The sequence below is a fragment of the Lodderomyces beijingensis genome, assembly GCF_963989305.1.
Source record: "Lodderomyces beijingensis strain CBS 14171 genome assembly, chromosome: 5".
Classification (NCBI taxonomy): domain Eukaryota; kingdom Fungi; phylum Ascomycota; class Pichiomycetes; order Serinales; family Debaryomycetaceae; genus Lodderomyces; species Lodderomyces beijingensis.
In genome coordinates this window covers 1650458-1667762 of record NC_089974.1, presented here as the reverse complement: position 1 = coordinate 1667762, position 17305 = coordinate 1650458, and the positions used below count along the sequence as shown (strand labels likewise).

Below are 17305 nucleotides of genomic sequence, written 5' to 3'. Positions count from 1 at the left end.
GCAGGAGCGGCTAAAGTTAGGAGCGGAAATGTGGGTGTGCCAACAAGTGGAGATGTGAACGACGCACCACCGGAAATTAGCAGCGTTTGTCCACCATGCTTCCCGTCGTCTCGTAGCATCACCAACTTATTTTTTTTTTTTTTTGATTTTTGGCTCATTTCATGTGGCTGAGATGAGATCAATTTCGTGCATGGATCCGGAGCTCACGAAAACCGTTCCACGAGTGATTAAAAAAATAGAAATAAAATAGAAAAATACAAATCCACATGTTTCTTCCATGGCCGAAGAATTTGAACAATTTCTCGAGAGAAATGAAGTCTCGGAATCTTTATAGATCCCGAGATCTCAGCGTGCGATTTCTTACAATATTCCAGCATGAAAGTTGTCCACTTGTCCGCGGTGTTTTTATACGGGAAAAGGACCGTGCTGGAGGTTCTCTCTACACCCCCTTTCCTCGACAAGTTTCTTCTATGTAACACTTGCCCTTATGCATCGCATCCGAGACCCGGCTGAGCCTTTGTCTGATGGCGGCAGGTCCAGTTTGTCGCCTACAAAGATATTCACCTCCTGGATTCTATTCTCCAGGAATTCTCGACGAAAAAAAAAAGATTCGCCCCCAACTTTTTCCGTCCCCCCTAAGCCGCAACCCCTAATCTCTAATCTCTAACCCCCCCTAAATCCTATCCCCTCTAAAGTATCTTCCTCTAAGATAATATGCCAAACAAATTGCAGCAAGATGTCGCAGCCACAACTCAAGCTCAAAGAAACGACGTTGTGCCAAGTAGCCCTGGCAGATACATCCTCGGCTCTTTGCACCCAAGTACATCGAAGTGCATTTGCGCACACATTTCACACCTGGTCGCCCTGATCGCATATCATCAAAACATTTTCCCATCTCTACTGCACAGTTGAAACTTACAAATCCCTTTTGCCACAAGGATAGTTGAATTTCATCTACGTTCAACTTGAATCTATTGACAACCTAACTTCCTTTCCGTCGACACCAGAGTTCATCATGTTCAGTCCAGGGAAGACCCACTAACACGCTCCTGGCAATTTTTTGGGTGTTTTCTGCGCTGCCAAAATAATGGGGCTTCTACAACTATTCGACGTTAGGGAATAGCTACAAAAGGGATGATCTTCGCAATTCAGGAATAACCTACCAGAAATTCCTTTTTTTTTTTTCTTTTTCTATTGACCAGAGACTATAATTTCTCACTCAGGGGAGGGCGGAGACGAGGTGATTACCCAATCAATTCCAAAACCAAACTGTACAACTTTTTATGAAAATGTTCCTTGATTGATGCCTTCTTTTGAGGATCATGTGTAAAGTCCTGATGAAGATGTTGCGGTTGATGCTCTTTGCAGAGTTGGTCAATTTCATCCAACGTAGCTTCAATCTTCCCAATCAATTCATTGTCTCCTAGGCATTTCGTGGGGGAGAAAACCTTGGTCAATTTTGTCCTATATGTATTTTGCACTGGTGGTCTATTGTCATCTAATAACGCTGGATTGGGACATGTCAGCTCACCTTGATCGTTATTATTACTAACGTACATTTCAATCGTTTTAACTTCACGCGCTCGCAAACTGATTAGTATGGTTCTGATTTTGACCTGCGCGTATTTGTAGTTGTTTTGGAAATATATCAAGTCATTCTTCATCGAGCCCATAATTTGCTGCTCCAACTTGTGATTGATCGGACACGACTGGAGGATGAATTCGGGTCGATACTCATCACAAAACCCCACTGAAGGTAATAGTATCTTGTGTTTGAAAATTGGCGGCTTTTTAACATCCTCGGGAATTTTAACTTGCAAACTTCCATCTGCTTCCGATTTGCTATAAACTTGACTCTTTTGCATAATGTTTCGGCACTTGCGAGAAATCTTGTTTCGGTTGTATTCGCAAACATTCTTGACCAAGTCATCGCTTATTAGGGGAGTGAAAACACTGGTTTTCAAACGTTTCAAGTCAAGAACATTGTTGCTCAACCCACTGGTGCTTGCATTGGAGTTGTGTACCGTCGACGAAGATGAAGACGTGGAAGACTGATCAGAAGCATCGCAAAGATGCTCCTCGCTCATCGAGTTCATGTTTTGATTGTAAAGGTCGTGCATCGACTGGGTTCGGGATAATTTGTACGACCCCGATGAAAGCGGCAGTGCCACGGAACTGTACGGTGGTTGCCAACTGTGATCGTCGTATTCAAAAGCCGGCGAGGGGGCACGTAGGGACTGGATGGATTTCTTTGTGTTTAAACTCAGCTGCTCGTCAAAATATCCGCTCATGGGATTTGCGAGAGACAGAAGTGGAGCGTTACCACCACCAACACCACTTCCACCACCATTACTGTGACCAAATGAGTTTTTCCATTTTTCTGCAAAAGATCCACCACTGCCAAATTTCGACAATGAAAAGTTAGATTGTAGTGATGAGTAGGAAGAACTCAATGAAGTGGACAACTGAGCAGTCGATGCAGACTTGGATAATGAAGAAGATGCCTGAGAAGTTGTAGGCGTTTTGATTGGTATTCCAATGGGTACATTCTGCGCCCTGGCTGTGTTAGTGGTGGTGGTGGCTGTAGTACTCTTTATTGGTATACTTGGTGATGGACGTGTGACTCCTCTGACCTCTTCAGAGTTGCTTGTGTCGATTGATGATTCCCAACTTCGATCAACCTGACTGTCTGCGTTGCTGTTGCTGTTGCTGTTGCTGATAGTGTTGCTGGTGACAGCAGACAAGTCAACAAGCTCATCTCCAAGTTGTTCCTTTTCCAATGACTCCGCGTTTGGAATCAACCCATTCATAATACACACAAGTCTCTTGGCAACAGCTGGATTGCCCGTCATGACCACGACTCGCGTTACTTCACGCACATTAGTTTGTTTGTTGAAATAAGGTCGAACGCCCAATGAAGATCGATATTGGACTAGTAGCGATAACACAGTTGCTAAAAAGGAAGCACCTGGGTTTCCTGCCCCCGCGCATTTGCCATCTTTCAACTCCAACCAGTTTAAAACTTCCAAAACCCAGTTGATTAAGCAAGAGCTGTATTCTGGTAAATCAGTCTTCATCAAATGATTTGTATTCATCAATCTTGGTGTGTTGTTCAGGTAGTGTATTAACTTGATTAGCTTGTTGAGCTGTAGATGCAAATCATAATCGTGCTGGAGTATGAAATTGGGGAATTGTAAACGTTTTTTAACCAAATACTCGCAGCCGTGACAATTGTCAAACCCTAAATGGAACTGGTGCAATAGTCTCCTGTAGACGATTTTTTGGAGAAAAGTTAGGAAATGAGATAATTCATTCCAGTTGTTGATGATGACTTCGTTTATAAAATTGTTGGACTCGACGGGTATAATGATGCCAATGGCAAAACGGCTATTGATTTTCAAGTCATTCATTTTCAAACTCGATTCTCTGATATTGGTGGTTGATTTGGGGTTCCATTCATCGCCATTGCCAAAGAGTGTCTCCAGCATGCATGGGTCGCAATCGGTTATGGAAAATAGTCGAGTTATCAAGACTGAGTGGTACGCGGTCAAAGCATTGGTTAGGATTGGGAGCGAATGCAATTTGGTCATGGTGTGAACCTCACTCGAAGGTAAACCGCAGCCAAATGCCAAGTCATTCAAGTCGGTGATGTTGTGATGTATTCGTTGGCTCGAGTGTGACATTTTGGGCTTGGGATTGAATTTCCCTGGATGATGGAGATCTTGATTATTTTGGCCATGACCTTGCGCTTGAGCTTGAGCTTGAGCTTGAATGGGGATCAGCAGCTGCGCAGTGTCAAATAGTGTTTGCTTGGTTCTCAAATTGCCACCATCTTGAGATATAAATATTCGAAAGTACTGGTTATTGAAATAAAATGGTTTCAACAGATTCGCGTTATGTGTTCCGTAAAGGATCTCTCGTGAATGGGAGTCTTCAAAAGACGACGCTATCGTTGGTGAAGTGGGAGTTGTCTTTAGAAACGACGGCAGCAGCAGCAGCAGCATCTGCATCAGAGACATCGGCACCAGCAGCAGCAGCATCGGCAGCAGCAGCAGCGGCATTGCATTGGCGTAGTTTTCATTATGTTTAAATAACCTTCCGAGCATCTTCAGTGTAGTCCAATCTGTCCAATTTCGATCTTGATTCTTACTGGTTCATCGTGGATACTGTTTCCTTTCTCGTTTTCCAGAATGAAGTGAAGTCTAGTGGAGTGAAATCAAACGATATGATATGACAAGATATGGAATATATATATATTTATGTATACTTATATGTCTGTCTGTCTGCCTGTCCGTCTGTCTGTCTGTTTGTAGGTATCTATCTATACACACGACAGGTGTCAAGAGCCAATCCTTTAGAAATGGTGTTGCTTTCCCGATTGTATTTTGAACCTTGTTGTAGCTGGGATATGGTTGTAAAATCCCTCAACCTCTCAAATAGAGGAAAAACCAACAGAGAGGGAGTTATAGTGCATCACTGAGCTTCACGCTGCTTGTAGGCGTAGGAAGTGTTTCGATACGCACGTGACCTGCTGTCCGGCGGTACACGACCTTGTACGAGATCAGCTTCCGTTTCCCCTAGCCAGGCCACCAACTGGTCAATCAGCCCCAGAGGGTATATGTTGACATTTAGAGAAGAGACAATGCTTAAGAAGTGGCAATCCAAGCGAAAAAGCCTCTACAGCTCTCTTGCAACTGCAACTGCTCAACTCCGCTCTTTACTTTTCTTCCTTGCAAGTTGCTGAAACTTGCATCTCAAACCATCCTCCCGTCACATCCCCAAGTCACGTGACAAGACAAAATAAAACAAGCATGAAATGAGCCTTGTTGCCCGTCAACACAACAACAGAGGAACATCTGGGGGGCGGTAGTCTAAAAAGCGCCGGGGTGCTTGATTACAGCTGGTATTATCCCATGTTACATCGAGTCACTCTTTTGCTTCGAGACAACACGTAATACGTGACCCTTTCCCCTGCCTTGGCCTATTCCAGAAAATATCGAATCTAAGCTTTTTTTCACGAAAGTAAGTTTGGGCGAGAGCCCTCATGTCTCCTTAAGCGAGTTATCTTTTCCCGGGGGGAGGAAGGAGGCTGCTGTATGCCAGTCATTTAACCTGATGATCCCTCGCTACAGACACGGGCAAGCCGTTGGTAACAATAACAATCAATATAGTATCTGGTAGTATTAAGTTAACCGCTCGGAGTTTGTTTCCCGTGTCATCTCTTATTGTTCTCTGGGGCTCGCTGCAACAGGAGCAAGGCGCAAGCTTAGATCTAATCGCCGAAGAGCAGATGGGTGGGAAAAGTAAGCCTAGCCTGCATATAGGTACCACTAGGAAAAAAAAAATAGATATGTTCATTGCGCGGAACTTTCTTATCAGTGTCTCGTTTTGTTCGCGACATGGAACGCGACACAACACCACGCAAAGATTACTACAACGTTGCATCGATTCATTGCTATTTTTATTTTTATTTTTCTTTTCCATTTTTCATTTTTGGCGATTACCTAGTTATAGTACATACTTTTTTTAATGCTAATTAATCATGAAACTTTTTATTTTCAACCACCACGACCATTATCTCTTTACACCTTGCCAACAGCTTCTTCCAATATGTTCAAAAACACGTCGGCGTGTTTCTTTTCAAACAACAAGGTGGGTCTCAATCTAATAGAAAGGTCACCACATGCACCCATGTTAAGACCCAAGTCCTTACAAGCTTGCAATACTTTGGCGCGCACTTCAACAGAGCAACAGTCCCAAGCAATAAAAGTGCCGTAGTTTTCACCTCTCAAGTTCAAGAACTTGCCCTGACTCTTTGAAACAACCGTTTGCAACCCTTGATACAAATAGTTACCCACCGTGGCGGTGCGCGTGACCAAGTCCGAGGCTTTAATCTCTTGGTATATAGCTTTAGCCAAGATGGCCTTGGTTGGGTCACCGCACCAAGTGTTGAACTGTCTAAATGGCTGCTTTGGCTGCAAGTCGCCATTGCCAAAGTAGAAACCAGCAGCCTGGAATTTCTTGGAAAAGGTCACCATATCGGGTGGACTCGTCAAGTTCCAATGCTCGTGAGCCCAGAATTTACCAGTGGCACCAACACCAGTTTGCACTTCATCAACAATAAACAAAATGCCGTGTTTTGCCGTAATGTCTCTTAAGCCTTGGAAAAAGAAGGAAGACGCATGGTTATCACCACCTTCGGATTGAACAGGCTCGACAATAGCAGCAGCAATCTGCTTTGGAGAGTTAACAATGATGTTTTCCAACTCATCCAAACATCTTTGTTCTTCCTGTCTGTTTTCAGCTGCAAATTCTTCAAGAGGGTATTTCAATTGCGGGAAAGGTGCTTTTGGCCATGGAAACGCAGGGATATCCAACTTGTGAATAGCCTTCGAGCGGGTAGTAGCCAATGCACCAAATGTTCTTCCGTGGAAACCCTTGTCAAAGGACAATATCACCATCTCCGAGGCACCAGGGGTCTTGTTGTCCATGACACTCGACAATTCCTCGGCGGTGAAATCGGCGCCCTTTCTCAATTTGGCATGTTGGTACATGAATGCCGCCTTGTAAGCAGTTTCATTGGCATCTGATCCACTCAACGAAGTCCAAATCTTGGTCATCCCCGGTGGTGCAGCTGCAAGCAAACCCTGTTCAAGAATATCCTTGTAGTTGGATTGGGGGAAACATGCCAATGCAGGACGGTTAACTATGGCAGACACCATTTCGTCGGATTTGGCGGCTTCAATCAACTTGGGGTTATTGTAGCCTAGTGGAATCGATGAAATTTGACAGTAGACGTCCAACAACTTGTTTCCATCGGCATCACTGATGTAGTTTCCAATAGATTGGAAATAGTCTGCAACAAAGTAGGTGGCTCCATTGTCGTAAACCTCGCCTAGTTCCTGGTTAATCTGCTTGGACTTGGGGCCTGGAACGGAGCTGGTTGTAAAAACAGGTGCCGATGGCTCATTAGGAAAGTACTTGGTGGAGATAGATCTCACAAACCTGTAAGATGGTTTGGGTATTCTGAGCATTGCGGACCTCTTTTTTTTTTATCACCTGAAAGAAACTATGAATATACCCAAGAAGAATATAGAGAAGCAGATGAGCTATCCAACTTCTCTCATATGGCAATGGGGTTTCCCAGATGTTATTTATATGCTCGACTCGGTAGGGAATCGATCACCATTCAATCTGCCCATAGATAAAGGGGAAAAATAAAAAGACATAACAGAGAGACGGAACCCTTTGGGACTCGCTTCCCGCGCGGTACTCGAATCACGAAAGAGGGAGAGGCATAGCGACAGAGAACCAAAAGCTACGCACTGGCCACATCACGTGCCGAAAAATTCCTTTTTTGGTTTTTTTTTTTTTTTTTTTTTATTCTTCTATTTTGCAACCTATCAATCTAGTACTAGTCCCTCTTCCAGCGAACCCTTTCGACGGATCTGCCGCCATAGATGCCACCCACTTCCAAGTTCGTGTTCCATTGGTCGATAAACGAGCAAAGAGCAGTGCCCAAGGCAATCTCCCTAATCATCTTGCTCTCGTCCAAATACAAGGTAAAGCCACTCGTGCCATTAATAACCACACGACCAATGCGTTCACGAATCTCCAGCTCCTTTTCACCCACGTTATGCACCAACTCAAGCCACTGCCCTCTGAAAGTCCACTGATAGGTCTGGCCGTTATTCATCGTGAACATGCGGTAGCTATCGATGGCGTCGACTCGGTGGCTCACAACGTGCCAGCCCAATTCAGCCGCGGGAGCATCCGGAGCACGGATCAACAAGACGTTGCCTCGCAAGCCAGCTCGCACGTTCGCGACGGGCTCATCTTGCCCCTGGGGGCCCGTGCCCAATATCGCCGAAGAATACATCCTGTAAGCGCCCTTCACGGCGCGCGAGCGCTGGAACCAGAAGATGCGCTCCTTGGGGTTATTGGGCCCCACGGGCATGGCGCCGCATTGGGTGTCAAACACATCAAAGATCTTGCTTCCCGAACCAAAGCGTCGAACTACGGCGTACTGAGATACATTGGTGGGCATTTCGCGGATTTGCGGGATATAGTGACTTTGGTTCCTGTGGGGGCTGAACAAGATTGATTTGGCCCGAACAACGGGCCTCATTAATGGCGAAAGGATAAGCTCAACCGGCATTTTCTGTTCTCCTCTGTTCTTTTGTCTGTTTCTCTTCTCGTCGCTTGTCCTTTGTGTTGTTTTATTGGATTTTCCCAACCCCCCTTCTGTTTGGTCTATATTATTCTAGCAAAGAAATTTAAAAAAAAATTGGTTCGGATAAGGAAGCCTTGGTATATACAAGTGGCAAAAAAAAAAAAGTTAAAGTGTTTATCTGTTACGCCCCTTCGACTTGAAACTAGACTTCTGGCAGGTTGGAGAGATCTGTAGCCGATATTGTCTCACTAGAGTAATGAGAAAAAGAGTCCTGGCGATCCCTGTACCAAAACTGACCTTCTGACATCCACTCTCAACTTTAATGTTGTTGTTGTTACTGATGGTTTTTTTTGTTTTTTTTTTCACGTTTTATCGTATATTTGATGAATTAATGTACACTTTAGAAATTTTCCAAAACCCAAAAAAACACTCCACTCCTACTTAGCTAGCTTAGTGTCTTCTAGATTCAGCAATAATCTTGTTCATCTCTTCAACTTTTCTCAAAGCTCTCTTGTGGGTACCCAATCTCTTCTTGGCCAACTTCTTGGCTCTCTTTTCACCAGCGTTTCTGATCAATTCAATCAATCTTCTTTCGTATGGGGCCAATCCAGAGACTTCCGAGACGATTGATCTAACGAAAACGGTTCTTTGAGACAAAGCTCCTTTTCTGTATGAGATTTTGGGTGCAACTTCCTTAGCGGTAGTCTTGTGACCCTTGTTTAAACCGACAGCAATTCCTAGAAAACAAAAAATGTTAGTACAACTGGTTTAACGTCTAGTCATGAAGGGAAGTGACAAGGATGAAAGATGAACGACGAAAAATGAAAAATGAAATATGCTTCTCAAATTGAGAAATTTGGCCCAGTGATATCATGGACAAAATCACAGTCTCTTATTGTTGACGACTATTGCTTTCATCGAATAACGATTCTTCTAAATGCAAACTTGAAAACAGTTGTCGAAAAACAAACTCTCAAATGCAAACTTGAAAACGGTTGTCGAAAAACAAACTCTCAAAATGATATTGCAGTGCTTAATGGATTTCATGGTTGAACATCATCGTCACTGCTGCAAAGTCTTCTTTTACTCCTTCCCAATGTAGTTTTTCTCAAACCTCTTTCAGCTTCTATAGATTGGCAAGTTGATCTCTCTCTTTCCTCCTCACTTCATGCTATCCATAAGATCACTATTCTCTTGGTCGACATACCAGACTTAGCCATTGTGATGTATGTGTATATATGTGTATATTATTGGTTCGAAGAAGGACGCTCTCTCCAAATATTGAAAATTTCTGCCTATATTGAATTTTTTCTGGCGATACCAGCGAGCACTTGATGAAGCCTGCGTTAGCCTGTACTGACTAAGACAGCGACAAGAAAGGAAGAAAGAGAGGAAAAAAAAAAAAAGTTGTGAGAGAACACATGGTAGCAGTAGTTTGCTTATATAATATATTACCAATGCGAGTCAACATCACGTGCATTTATATACAAGATAGGGCTATACACCCTGCTGCTGCTGAATTGGCAGACTTGCGCTATTTACCGATTGGATCAAGGCACCAAATTTAGCATTATATTCATCGAGCTTAGCAACTAGATCACCATATGACAACCAGCAGTACTCTTTCAAGAACTGCTTTTCATGTACGGGCAAATAACTATCTCTCTTGACGTGTTCAAATAGTTCATCCAATATTTGCTTTTTGGTCTGGGTAAATTTTCTGCCATCGGGGTGGATATATTGCACAGGTTTGCTATCTAAAGTGCCTCTTTCATCTTGCTCTAATTTCTGTAATAGTTGATATCTCAATTTCCAGCCCAATAATCCCATAGTCTTGATTCTTGCTGGAGTAGACTTTAATAGGTACTGGTCGATGCCGCCCACCTTCGACACAGTTTTCAATACATTTGCCGAGATTCTAGCCTGGATTCTCTTGTTGAGAATCTCAGACCACAATCCACCTTTGTTGACATTGGGGCGGTGAGATCGAAGGTTCTTGTTAAAGTATTCGGAACATGTCTTGGAGGCAGTACGTTGTCTTCCTCCGTATAAACCTCTATTTTGTCTCTTGAAGAATCGGGTTTCATATTTATAATGCGGCGTCTCGGGGATTTTCTTGGGAATTCTCAAGTTCTTGGGGTGTTCTTGTCCAATGGTGTATTCGTTTTCATCAATGCGTTTGACGTATTTGGTGATTTTACGGAACTTGTCGTATGGTGGTCTTCGTTCTTGCACAGGTGTCGTAGATGTAAAGTGTCTGATGCCAGCTAATGCATTCCTCCTCAGACTAGCCAGGCTGAATACGGAGAATGCAGAGGCTTGTTTGAGGAAATTCATCATCATTGCTTCAACTGGAGTCCTCTCAACCTCCCTCTACTTGGCTCTTGCCTCTTTCGTCCGTCTCACTCTCCCTCTGTCCAAGCTTCGCGATTTTGATTTCAACATTTTCTTTCTGACTTGGTGCTGGTGCTACCACATGGGAGCCGTCAAATCAATTTTCGGCGCAGATGGAAAGGGACCACACATTGGTGTCATGAGAACAAAGCAGAAGGTGAAGTGTTAGAGTAAGGCTGATCGTTTTCTTTTATGATATATTTGCAGTCTGAGGATACACAAGTGTGTATATTTGTTATTGGTCATGAAGTCCGAAACTGACCTTTTTGTCCATACACGGGCCCCTACAAACCCCATTTACCAACCATTAAGCGTTGGCTTTAATCTCTAGATCACGCCCTACATGGTCACAAAGTTTTTTGCTGAGTGGGCTACGATGTTGAGTAAAAAGATCTTTGCCAGTCAATAGTGTGATTTCAAAATTAATAGTGTTGTTGCAAAAAAGTTTTTGCAACGTTTTCTACCTCTCCTCCCTGTTGTTGGTTGCAAAAATTGGCTACAATACGAAATGAAAACTCTCTCACTCAGCGTTTATTTTTTTTTCGCCTCCCCAAAGCACTTACAAAACCCCATCATCGAAGTTCACACCCGTACTCTGGTTCTACAACGCAATCAAGTCCCGACTAAAGCGGGGCCTCTCCACCGCTAGAGTTGAAGAATCTGCTCATTCTTGCTGATCGGTTGGAACACGGAGTTGCAAAAACCCGAGCCGCACTAACCGCCTAGACCAACTTTAAAACAAAAAAAGATAGGCAGCTGTTTCCCCCCCTGGTTGGTGTAAATCAAGATAAATATAGTTTATGGTTAATGTCGAAAATAGAGAAGCTAAAGTGGCAAGGTTCTGGTTCGGGTCGCGGAAGGTCGAGATTGTCGATATCACTTGGGTAATTAGAAATAGAATAAAACAAAAAGTGGACGTTGACCCCTCATATAAGTTGTAGCCTCACGAGAACAAAACGGTGAAACACAAATAATGTTGTAACAACGCTCTTCCACGGAGCGACGTTGTGATTGTAGTTTGTAATTGCAAGCGTGTGCCTATGGGCTTGTGCATGTGTATGCCAGTGTGCCTGAAAAAAAGTTCAGCCCGTTGCCGTTGTTCCAGCGAGGTAAAACTAATGGTATCCAATTTGGGGGAGAACGGGGGGAGAGAGGGCAGATTTCCTGCGTCGACCGGGGCCGGGAGTTGGCGGGAATTCGGGGGCGACAAGGCGAGAGATGGCGAGAAAGCGCGCTCGAACGGTGGGGTGGTTCTCGCCGCAACTTGCCTCCCACCGACACTCTCGCTCGCAGCGGACTACCAATTAAGCAAGGAAGAAGAAGAAAAAGAGAACGAGAGACAAGCTTATCACAGTCCATCACCATCAGCATCTACAAACTCGATACGAAAGATTTAACTACACGGTTCTTATCAGAAGCACACTTGAGCACCCTTATCCTTTTTTCTTTTATTTTTCTGTTCTTCGTCTTCTTCTTCAAGATCTGGTTTCAATTGCTCGTTTAATTTTCCATTCACTTCTTCATTCGTCGTCGCAATCTTCACTTTGTTATCAACTTTTGTTTGATTGGCACTAAGCAGTCAACGGATATTTACTTCCTGCTATTACAGCTTTTCACAATATAATAATCTATCGTGGAAAAGAAACACACTTAAATAATTAATAATCAAGCAGTTCAAAATTAAACCATCATCAACATCATCATCATCATCATCAGCGTCATCAGCGTCATCAACAACAACAACAACAACTTCATCATCACTACCACTTGTTCATCAATTTACCCATACAACTAGATTGAGAAGGCAAAGAAGTTGCTGTTTACCTTCTGTTAATTTATAGTCTGCTATTACTACTAGTACTACTACTGCTAGTACTGCTACTACGACCGGTGGTATGGTTGATTTTGCTAAATCCATCTTTGGATTTGGCCATTCACACAAGAGAGACACTACCTCGTCGTCTCCGGCACCAGCACCACCAACACCCCAGCCGAGCTCCTCTTCCAACACAAACCAATCTATTCACCAGCAACAGTACCCGCACCAAGAAGAATACATCGACCACCCTATGCAAGCGAATAACAGCCAGTACCAGCACCAGTTTCTTCAGCACCACGATCAGCACCAGCTATATAATCATCCTCAAGAATACGACGATGCCTCGGGCAATAAATATTTGCCAAAGGGGTTGGGCAATGTGACGCCTGCTAGAGCTGTATCGAATAACTCGTCGGTTTATGGCACAACAACAACCACGAATGCTAGTGAAAATCCCAAGGCTTATTTGAACCAGACATTTATGACAAATGAGTTTCATCCTCCAAACAGCCAAGGTCAAGGTCAAGGTCAAAGTCAGGGTCAAGGGCAACTCGCAAGTCAGAACCAAAACCAAAATCAATTTGAAGCTTCTCAGGCAAATGCAGGAGCAACAGGTGATGCTATGGAAGGATACCCTCAACAAGACCCAATGATTATAACAACAGATGAAACTGGCCAGAATCTAAACCCCGGGGCCATCAATTCGCAACCAAAAGGTAAATTGAAAGTCACCATAATCGAAGCAGATAATATACAAGCAAGTCAACCCTATGCTGTTTGCACGTTTGAAAGTTCGGAATTTGTTACAAATGGACCCGATTCATTTGGCAAGTCACCAATGGACCCGAACACGGCCAAGACCAATCCTAACAATCCTACCAATGTCAATACCAATTCTACCAATGCCAATGTTAATGCCAATGTCAACAGCAACGCCAATGCCAACACAAACACCAGCAACACCAGCAACACCAGCACCAATGCCAATGCTAATGCTAGCACAAACACTGGCCCCACCACTAATCCCAATTTGGCACCTGGACCTAAAAATCATTACAATGCCAATCATGGACCACGTGCTTTACCCATGAAAAACCGCCCTTCCTTATATCAGCGGCAATTATCGACTCCGCAATTGCAATTATCAAGTGAATCATCCCACCCAATCTGGAACCACGAGGCAACTTTTGATGTGGTGGGCTCAAAGTCGGAATTGGACATTTCAGTTTACGATGCAGCACGAGACGATGCATTTCTCGGTCACGTTCGGATCTTCCCATCTACAGTAACAAATAAAAAAAGCGCCGCTGAATGGTTGAAATTAAGTTCAAGAATCGTGGGCGAAAGAACCCCTACTGGTTCAATCAGAATCAAATGGGAATATTCATTATCCGACACGAAAAAGGCATATGGACCTGACGATTTCGAATTTCTTAGACTCTTGGGTAAAGGAACATTTGGACAAGTTTTCCAAGTCAAGAAAAAGGACACGTCGAGAATATACGCCATGAAGATCTTGTCCAAGAAAGTCATTGTTAAAAAGAAGGAAATTGCCCACACTATAGGAGAACGAAACATCTTGGTCCGTACCTCGGCTGCAGCATCTCCTTTCATTGTTGGGTTGAAATTCTCATTCCAAACTCCAACCGATTTGTTTCTTGTGACAGACTACATGTCTGGAGGAGAGTTGTTTTGGCACTTGCAAAAAGATGGAAGATTTTCCGAAGACCGGGCCAAGTTCTACATCGCCGAGTTGATATTAGCATTGGAGCATTTGCATGATAACGACATTGTTTATCGAGATTTGAAGCCAGAGAATATCTTGTTGGATGCCAACGGCCACATTGCCTTGTGCGATTTTGGATTATCGAAAGCAAATTTGAACAATGACGGCACAACCAACACCTTTTGCGGCACCACCGAGTATCTTGCCCCCGAAATCTTGCTCGACGAGTCTGGGTACACCAAGATGGTTGACTTTTGGTCGCTTGGAGTGTTGATCTTTGAAATGTGTTGCGGGTGGTCGCCATTTTACGCCGACAACACTCAGCAAATGTACAAAAATATTGCATTTGGCAAAGTTCGTTTCCCCAAGGAGATTCTCAGCTCCGAAGGAAGGTCTTTTGTCAAGGGACTTTTAAATAGAAATCCAAGACACAGGCTTGGAGCGACAAATGATGCGCGAGAATTGAAAGCTCATCCATTCTTTGCCGATATCGACTGGAACTTGTTGAAAGCCAAGAGTTTGCCACCGCCATTCAAACCGCACATCACCTCAGAAACAGACACTTCCAACTTTGACCCGGAATTCACATCTGAATCTACATCGGCGTTGAAAAAGCAAATGGAAATGGCGTCGACGCCCTTGTCTCCGGGCATCCAAGCCAACTTCAAAGGGTTCACCTATGTCGACGACTCGGCCATGGACGACCATTTCGGCAGATCTTATAGAATGAACACCTTCAAAAACCCCGGGTCTTTTATTCCGGGCGACCCAAACTTGCCCCCAGCGGAAGATGCAGTTGACGATGATCAAATAGATGAAGAGGATGAAGAAATGATTCTGGACGAAGACCAACAAATGGATTACGAATTCGTCAATGGTAGATTTGATTTATAGACTTTATTACAATTCTTATTTAACTTGTTATGTTTTTATTGTTTTTTTTTTTTACATGTATAGTTTTGACCGATTGTGAAGAATGGAAGATTTGCATTCATCCCTAACTGGAGCCGCTCTCCCCAACAAAGGCAGCATGTAGCGGAAAAATACTCAGTGTCGATTTTGCAATGTCGCAAAAATAAAATCCAGTGTCGCAAAACAATCCACCAAACAAATCCCCTACCGGTTCTGGCCCCCCCCCCTTCCCGCCCAGAAGGGGAATTCATGAAAGCACCGCATTGACATTTTCAAATCCATATACTCCTATACATATACATATACACATACACATACACGCATACACCATTCCCAGTCCAAAGCCGGAACTCTAACTCAAATAATATCCATATCGATAGAACCCCAGGCAGTAGCACTAAACATAAACAAAAGCCAAAAATTCCGTCTCGAGTTTAAAAAAAAAAAAATTTAAAAAAATAAAATAAATAGAGCACCATGCCCCATCCAGGAAGACCGAAAGGTCGAATGAATAAAAAGACTCAGGCAGCACAACAAGCGCAACACGAAGCAATGGCACGAGCGCAAGCAGGTCACGTCCAAGCACAACCACCGCACCAGCACTATCAACAGCAGCAGCAGCAGCAGCAGCATCAGCGCTTTGCCCAGCCTGCACATCACCAACACCACCAACAAAGTAAACATTTGCAGGGACAAAATGTCGTCAAGGAAGAAGCAGGCATCCAGTTGCACGATGAAGCCGATTTGATCCAGTACCGGCCCGACGCTATGCACAGATACATCACCAACCACGAGTACATTGAAAACGTCACCGCCAAAGTGGTCCACAGCTCAAAGATAATCCCGCCTTCGCTATACCCACCAATTCCGAAACGAGATCCTCAAGAGTACTCCAAGTTGAGTCCCGAGGATATTTACTATGGCGACATAAACTTTATGAAGCATGTCGACGCCGAGCTCGTCAAGAGTTTGGCGGTGATGAGACAAAAAGACGATCCGGGGTTTGTACGGTACTTGTTTACTTGTCCGCAGTACCAGTTCCAGGGCAAAGCTTATGATGATTTGCAGAATTTACAGACAAATCTTGATGGTCCAGCTTCAGTGGACGGAATAAGCGTGGAGTACGACAAGGTGCTTTTGACATCTGAGGAAAAGTTTCATAAAGTCTACGAGACGTTGCGGGGCACAAAAGAGTATGCGGTGCTGATAGACAGGATTGCGCCCGGGGTTGAGGTTGCTTGCGCTCCTGAAAATTACGACCCAAATGAAGTCATAGCTCAAATGCAGGCAAACAACGGAACCAAGGAAGAGGAAATGGAACCAGAGTTGGGACCCGAGTTGGGCCCAGAGTTGGGACCAGAGTTGGGACCGGAATTGCAAACAGAGCCACACACGTATCAATTCGGTAGCAATGGAATGGATATTGACCTCGATGCAAAATTCAACGAAGCCAATGGAATTTATCAATTTGGCAATATGAGCAACAACAACTTTGGCAATGATGAGCAGTATTCTATGCTGGGTATACCTAGTAATTTGCGGAGCGAAAGTGCTAGCGGTGTCAATACGGGTCTTGAACAGAGCGAAGAGCCGCCAAAGGAATCGATACACACCAACGCCGATGCTGATGAAGAAGGAGAAGACGAAGAAGACGAAGAAGACGACGACGACGAGGAGGAGGAGGAGGAGGAGGGGGAAAAGGAGCAGCAGGAGCAGGTGAAAGGGGAACAGGTGCAGCAAGGACAAGAACAACAGGATGTTGCAAATGGAGACGGAGACGAGAAAATCGGAGGACAAGACAACAACGAGAATAATGGAAACGGAAATGAGCCAGACAAGGCCAACGATGAAGATGAACGGATGGCTGAGCCAGACAAAGTCAACGACGAAAATGAACAGATGGTTGAGCCGGACTTGAATGATCTATTCAACGATGGAGCCGATATGGACGACCAAGGAATGGTCAATGACGACATTGGCGATTTGTACAACTTTGACAACGGCGCAGAAGGCGACGATGACCTCATGGGGAACGGGGAATTTGACCAAGATTTCCTAAGTCATATCAACCTGGGTATGGATTAGCGAGTACTTTGTATTATTATTGTTATTATTATTATTATTCTTATCATCATCGATAATGTTTTCGTTTATAGACAAGAAACAACTACATGCTAGCTGCCAAACATGCCGTTTCCTTCCTTCCTTCCTACCTTCCTTCTTACTTTCTTTCTTTCTTTCATCCTTCCTTTATCCCCTAGGTTGGACGCTCTTGGTCATC

General features: G+C 44.0%; 7 protein-coding genes across 7 annotated transcripts; 2 read left to right on the top strand and 5 right to left on the bottom strand. All coding sequences in view use genetic code 12, as the record gives it.

Moving 5' to 3' along the window:
• Positions 1-1244: 1244 nt before the first annotated feature.
• On the bottom strand, positions 1245-3683 carry LODBEIA_P46070 (uncharacterized protein; the record flags this gene model as incomplete). Its single annotated transcript, XM_066974847.1, has 1 exon — positions 1245-3683. The coding sequence occupies one exon, from the start codon at positions 3681-3683 to the stop codon at positions 1245-1247; it is 2439 nt and encodes an 812-aa protein (XP_066831545.1).
• A 1899-nt stretch (positions 3684-5582) lies between these two features.
• On the bottom strand, positions 5583-7034 carry LODBEIA_P46060 (uncharacterized protein; the record flags this gene model as incomplete). The annotated part of the gene is made up of 1 exon (XM_066974846.1): positions 5583-7034. The coding sequence occupies one exon, from the start codon at positions 7032-7034 to the stop codon at positions 5583-5585; it is 1452 nt and encodes a 483-aa protein (XP_066831544.1).
• A 380-nt stretch (positions 7035-7414) lies between these two features.
• On the bottom strand, positions 7415-8158 carry LODBEIA_P46050 (uncharacterized protein; the record flags this gene model as incomplete). Its single annotated transcript, XM_066974845.1, has 1 exon — positions 7415-8158. One exon carries the CDS (start codon positions 8156-8158, stop codon positions 7415-7417), a length of 744 nt encoding a protein of 247 aa, XP_066831543.1.
• Positions 8159-8623: 465 nt separating this feature from the next.
• Positions 8624-9393, bottom strand: LODBEIA_P46040 (60S ribosomal protein eL36; the record flags this gene model as incomplete). The annotated part of the gene is made up of 2 exons (XM_066974844.1): positions 8624-8910; positions 9381-9393. The coding sequence occupies 2 exons, from the start codon at positions 9391-9393 to the stop codon at positions 8624-8626; spliced, it is 300 nt and encodes a 99-aa protein (XP_066831542.1).
• A 277-nt stretch (positions 9394-9670) lies between these two features.
• LODBEIA_P46030 (mitochondrial 54S ribosomal protein bL28m) lies at positions 9671-10516 on the bottom strand (the record flags this gene model as incomplete). Its single annotated transcript, XM_066974843.1, has 1 exon — positions 9671-10516. One exon carries the CDS (start codon positions 10514-10516, stop codon positions 9671-9673), a length of 846 nt encoding a protein of 281 aa, XP_066831541.1.
• Positions 10517-12462: 1946 nt separating this feature from the next.
• Positions 12463-15006, top strand: LODBEIA_P46020 (uncharacterized protein; the record flags this gene model as incomplete). Its single annotated transcript, XM_066974842.1, has 1 exon — positions 12463-15006. One exon carries the CDS (start codon positions 12463-12465, stop codon positions 15004-15006), a length of 2544 nt encoding a protein of 847 aa, XP_066831540.1.
• Positions 15007-15501: 495 nt separating this feature from the next.
• On the top strand, positions 15502-17109 carry LODBEIA_P46010 (uncharacterized protein; the record flags this gene model as incomplete). Its single annotated transcript, XM_066974841.1, has 1 exon — positions 15502-17109. The coding sequence occupies one exon, from the start codon at positions 15502-15504 to the stop codon at positions 17107-17109; it is 1608 nt and encodes a 535-aa protein (XP_066831539.1).
• Positions 17110-17305: the final 196 nt, after the last annotated feature.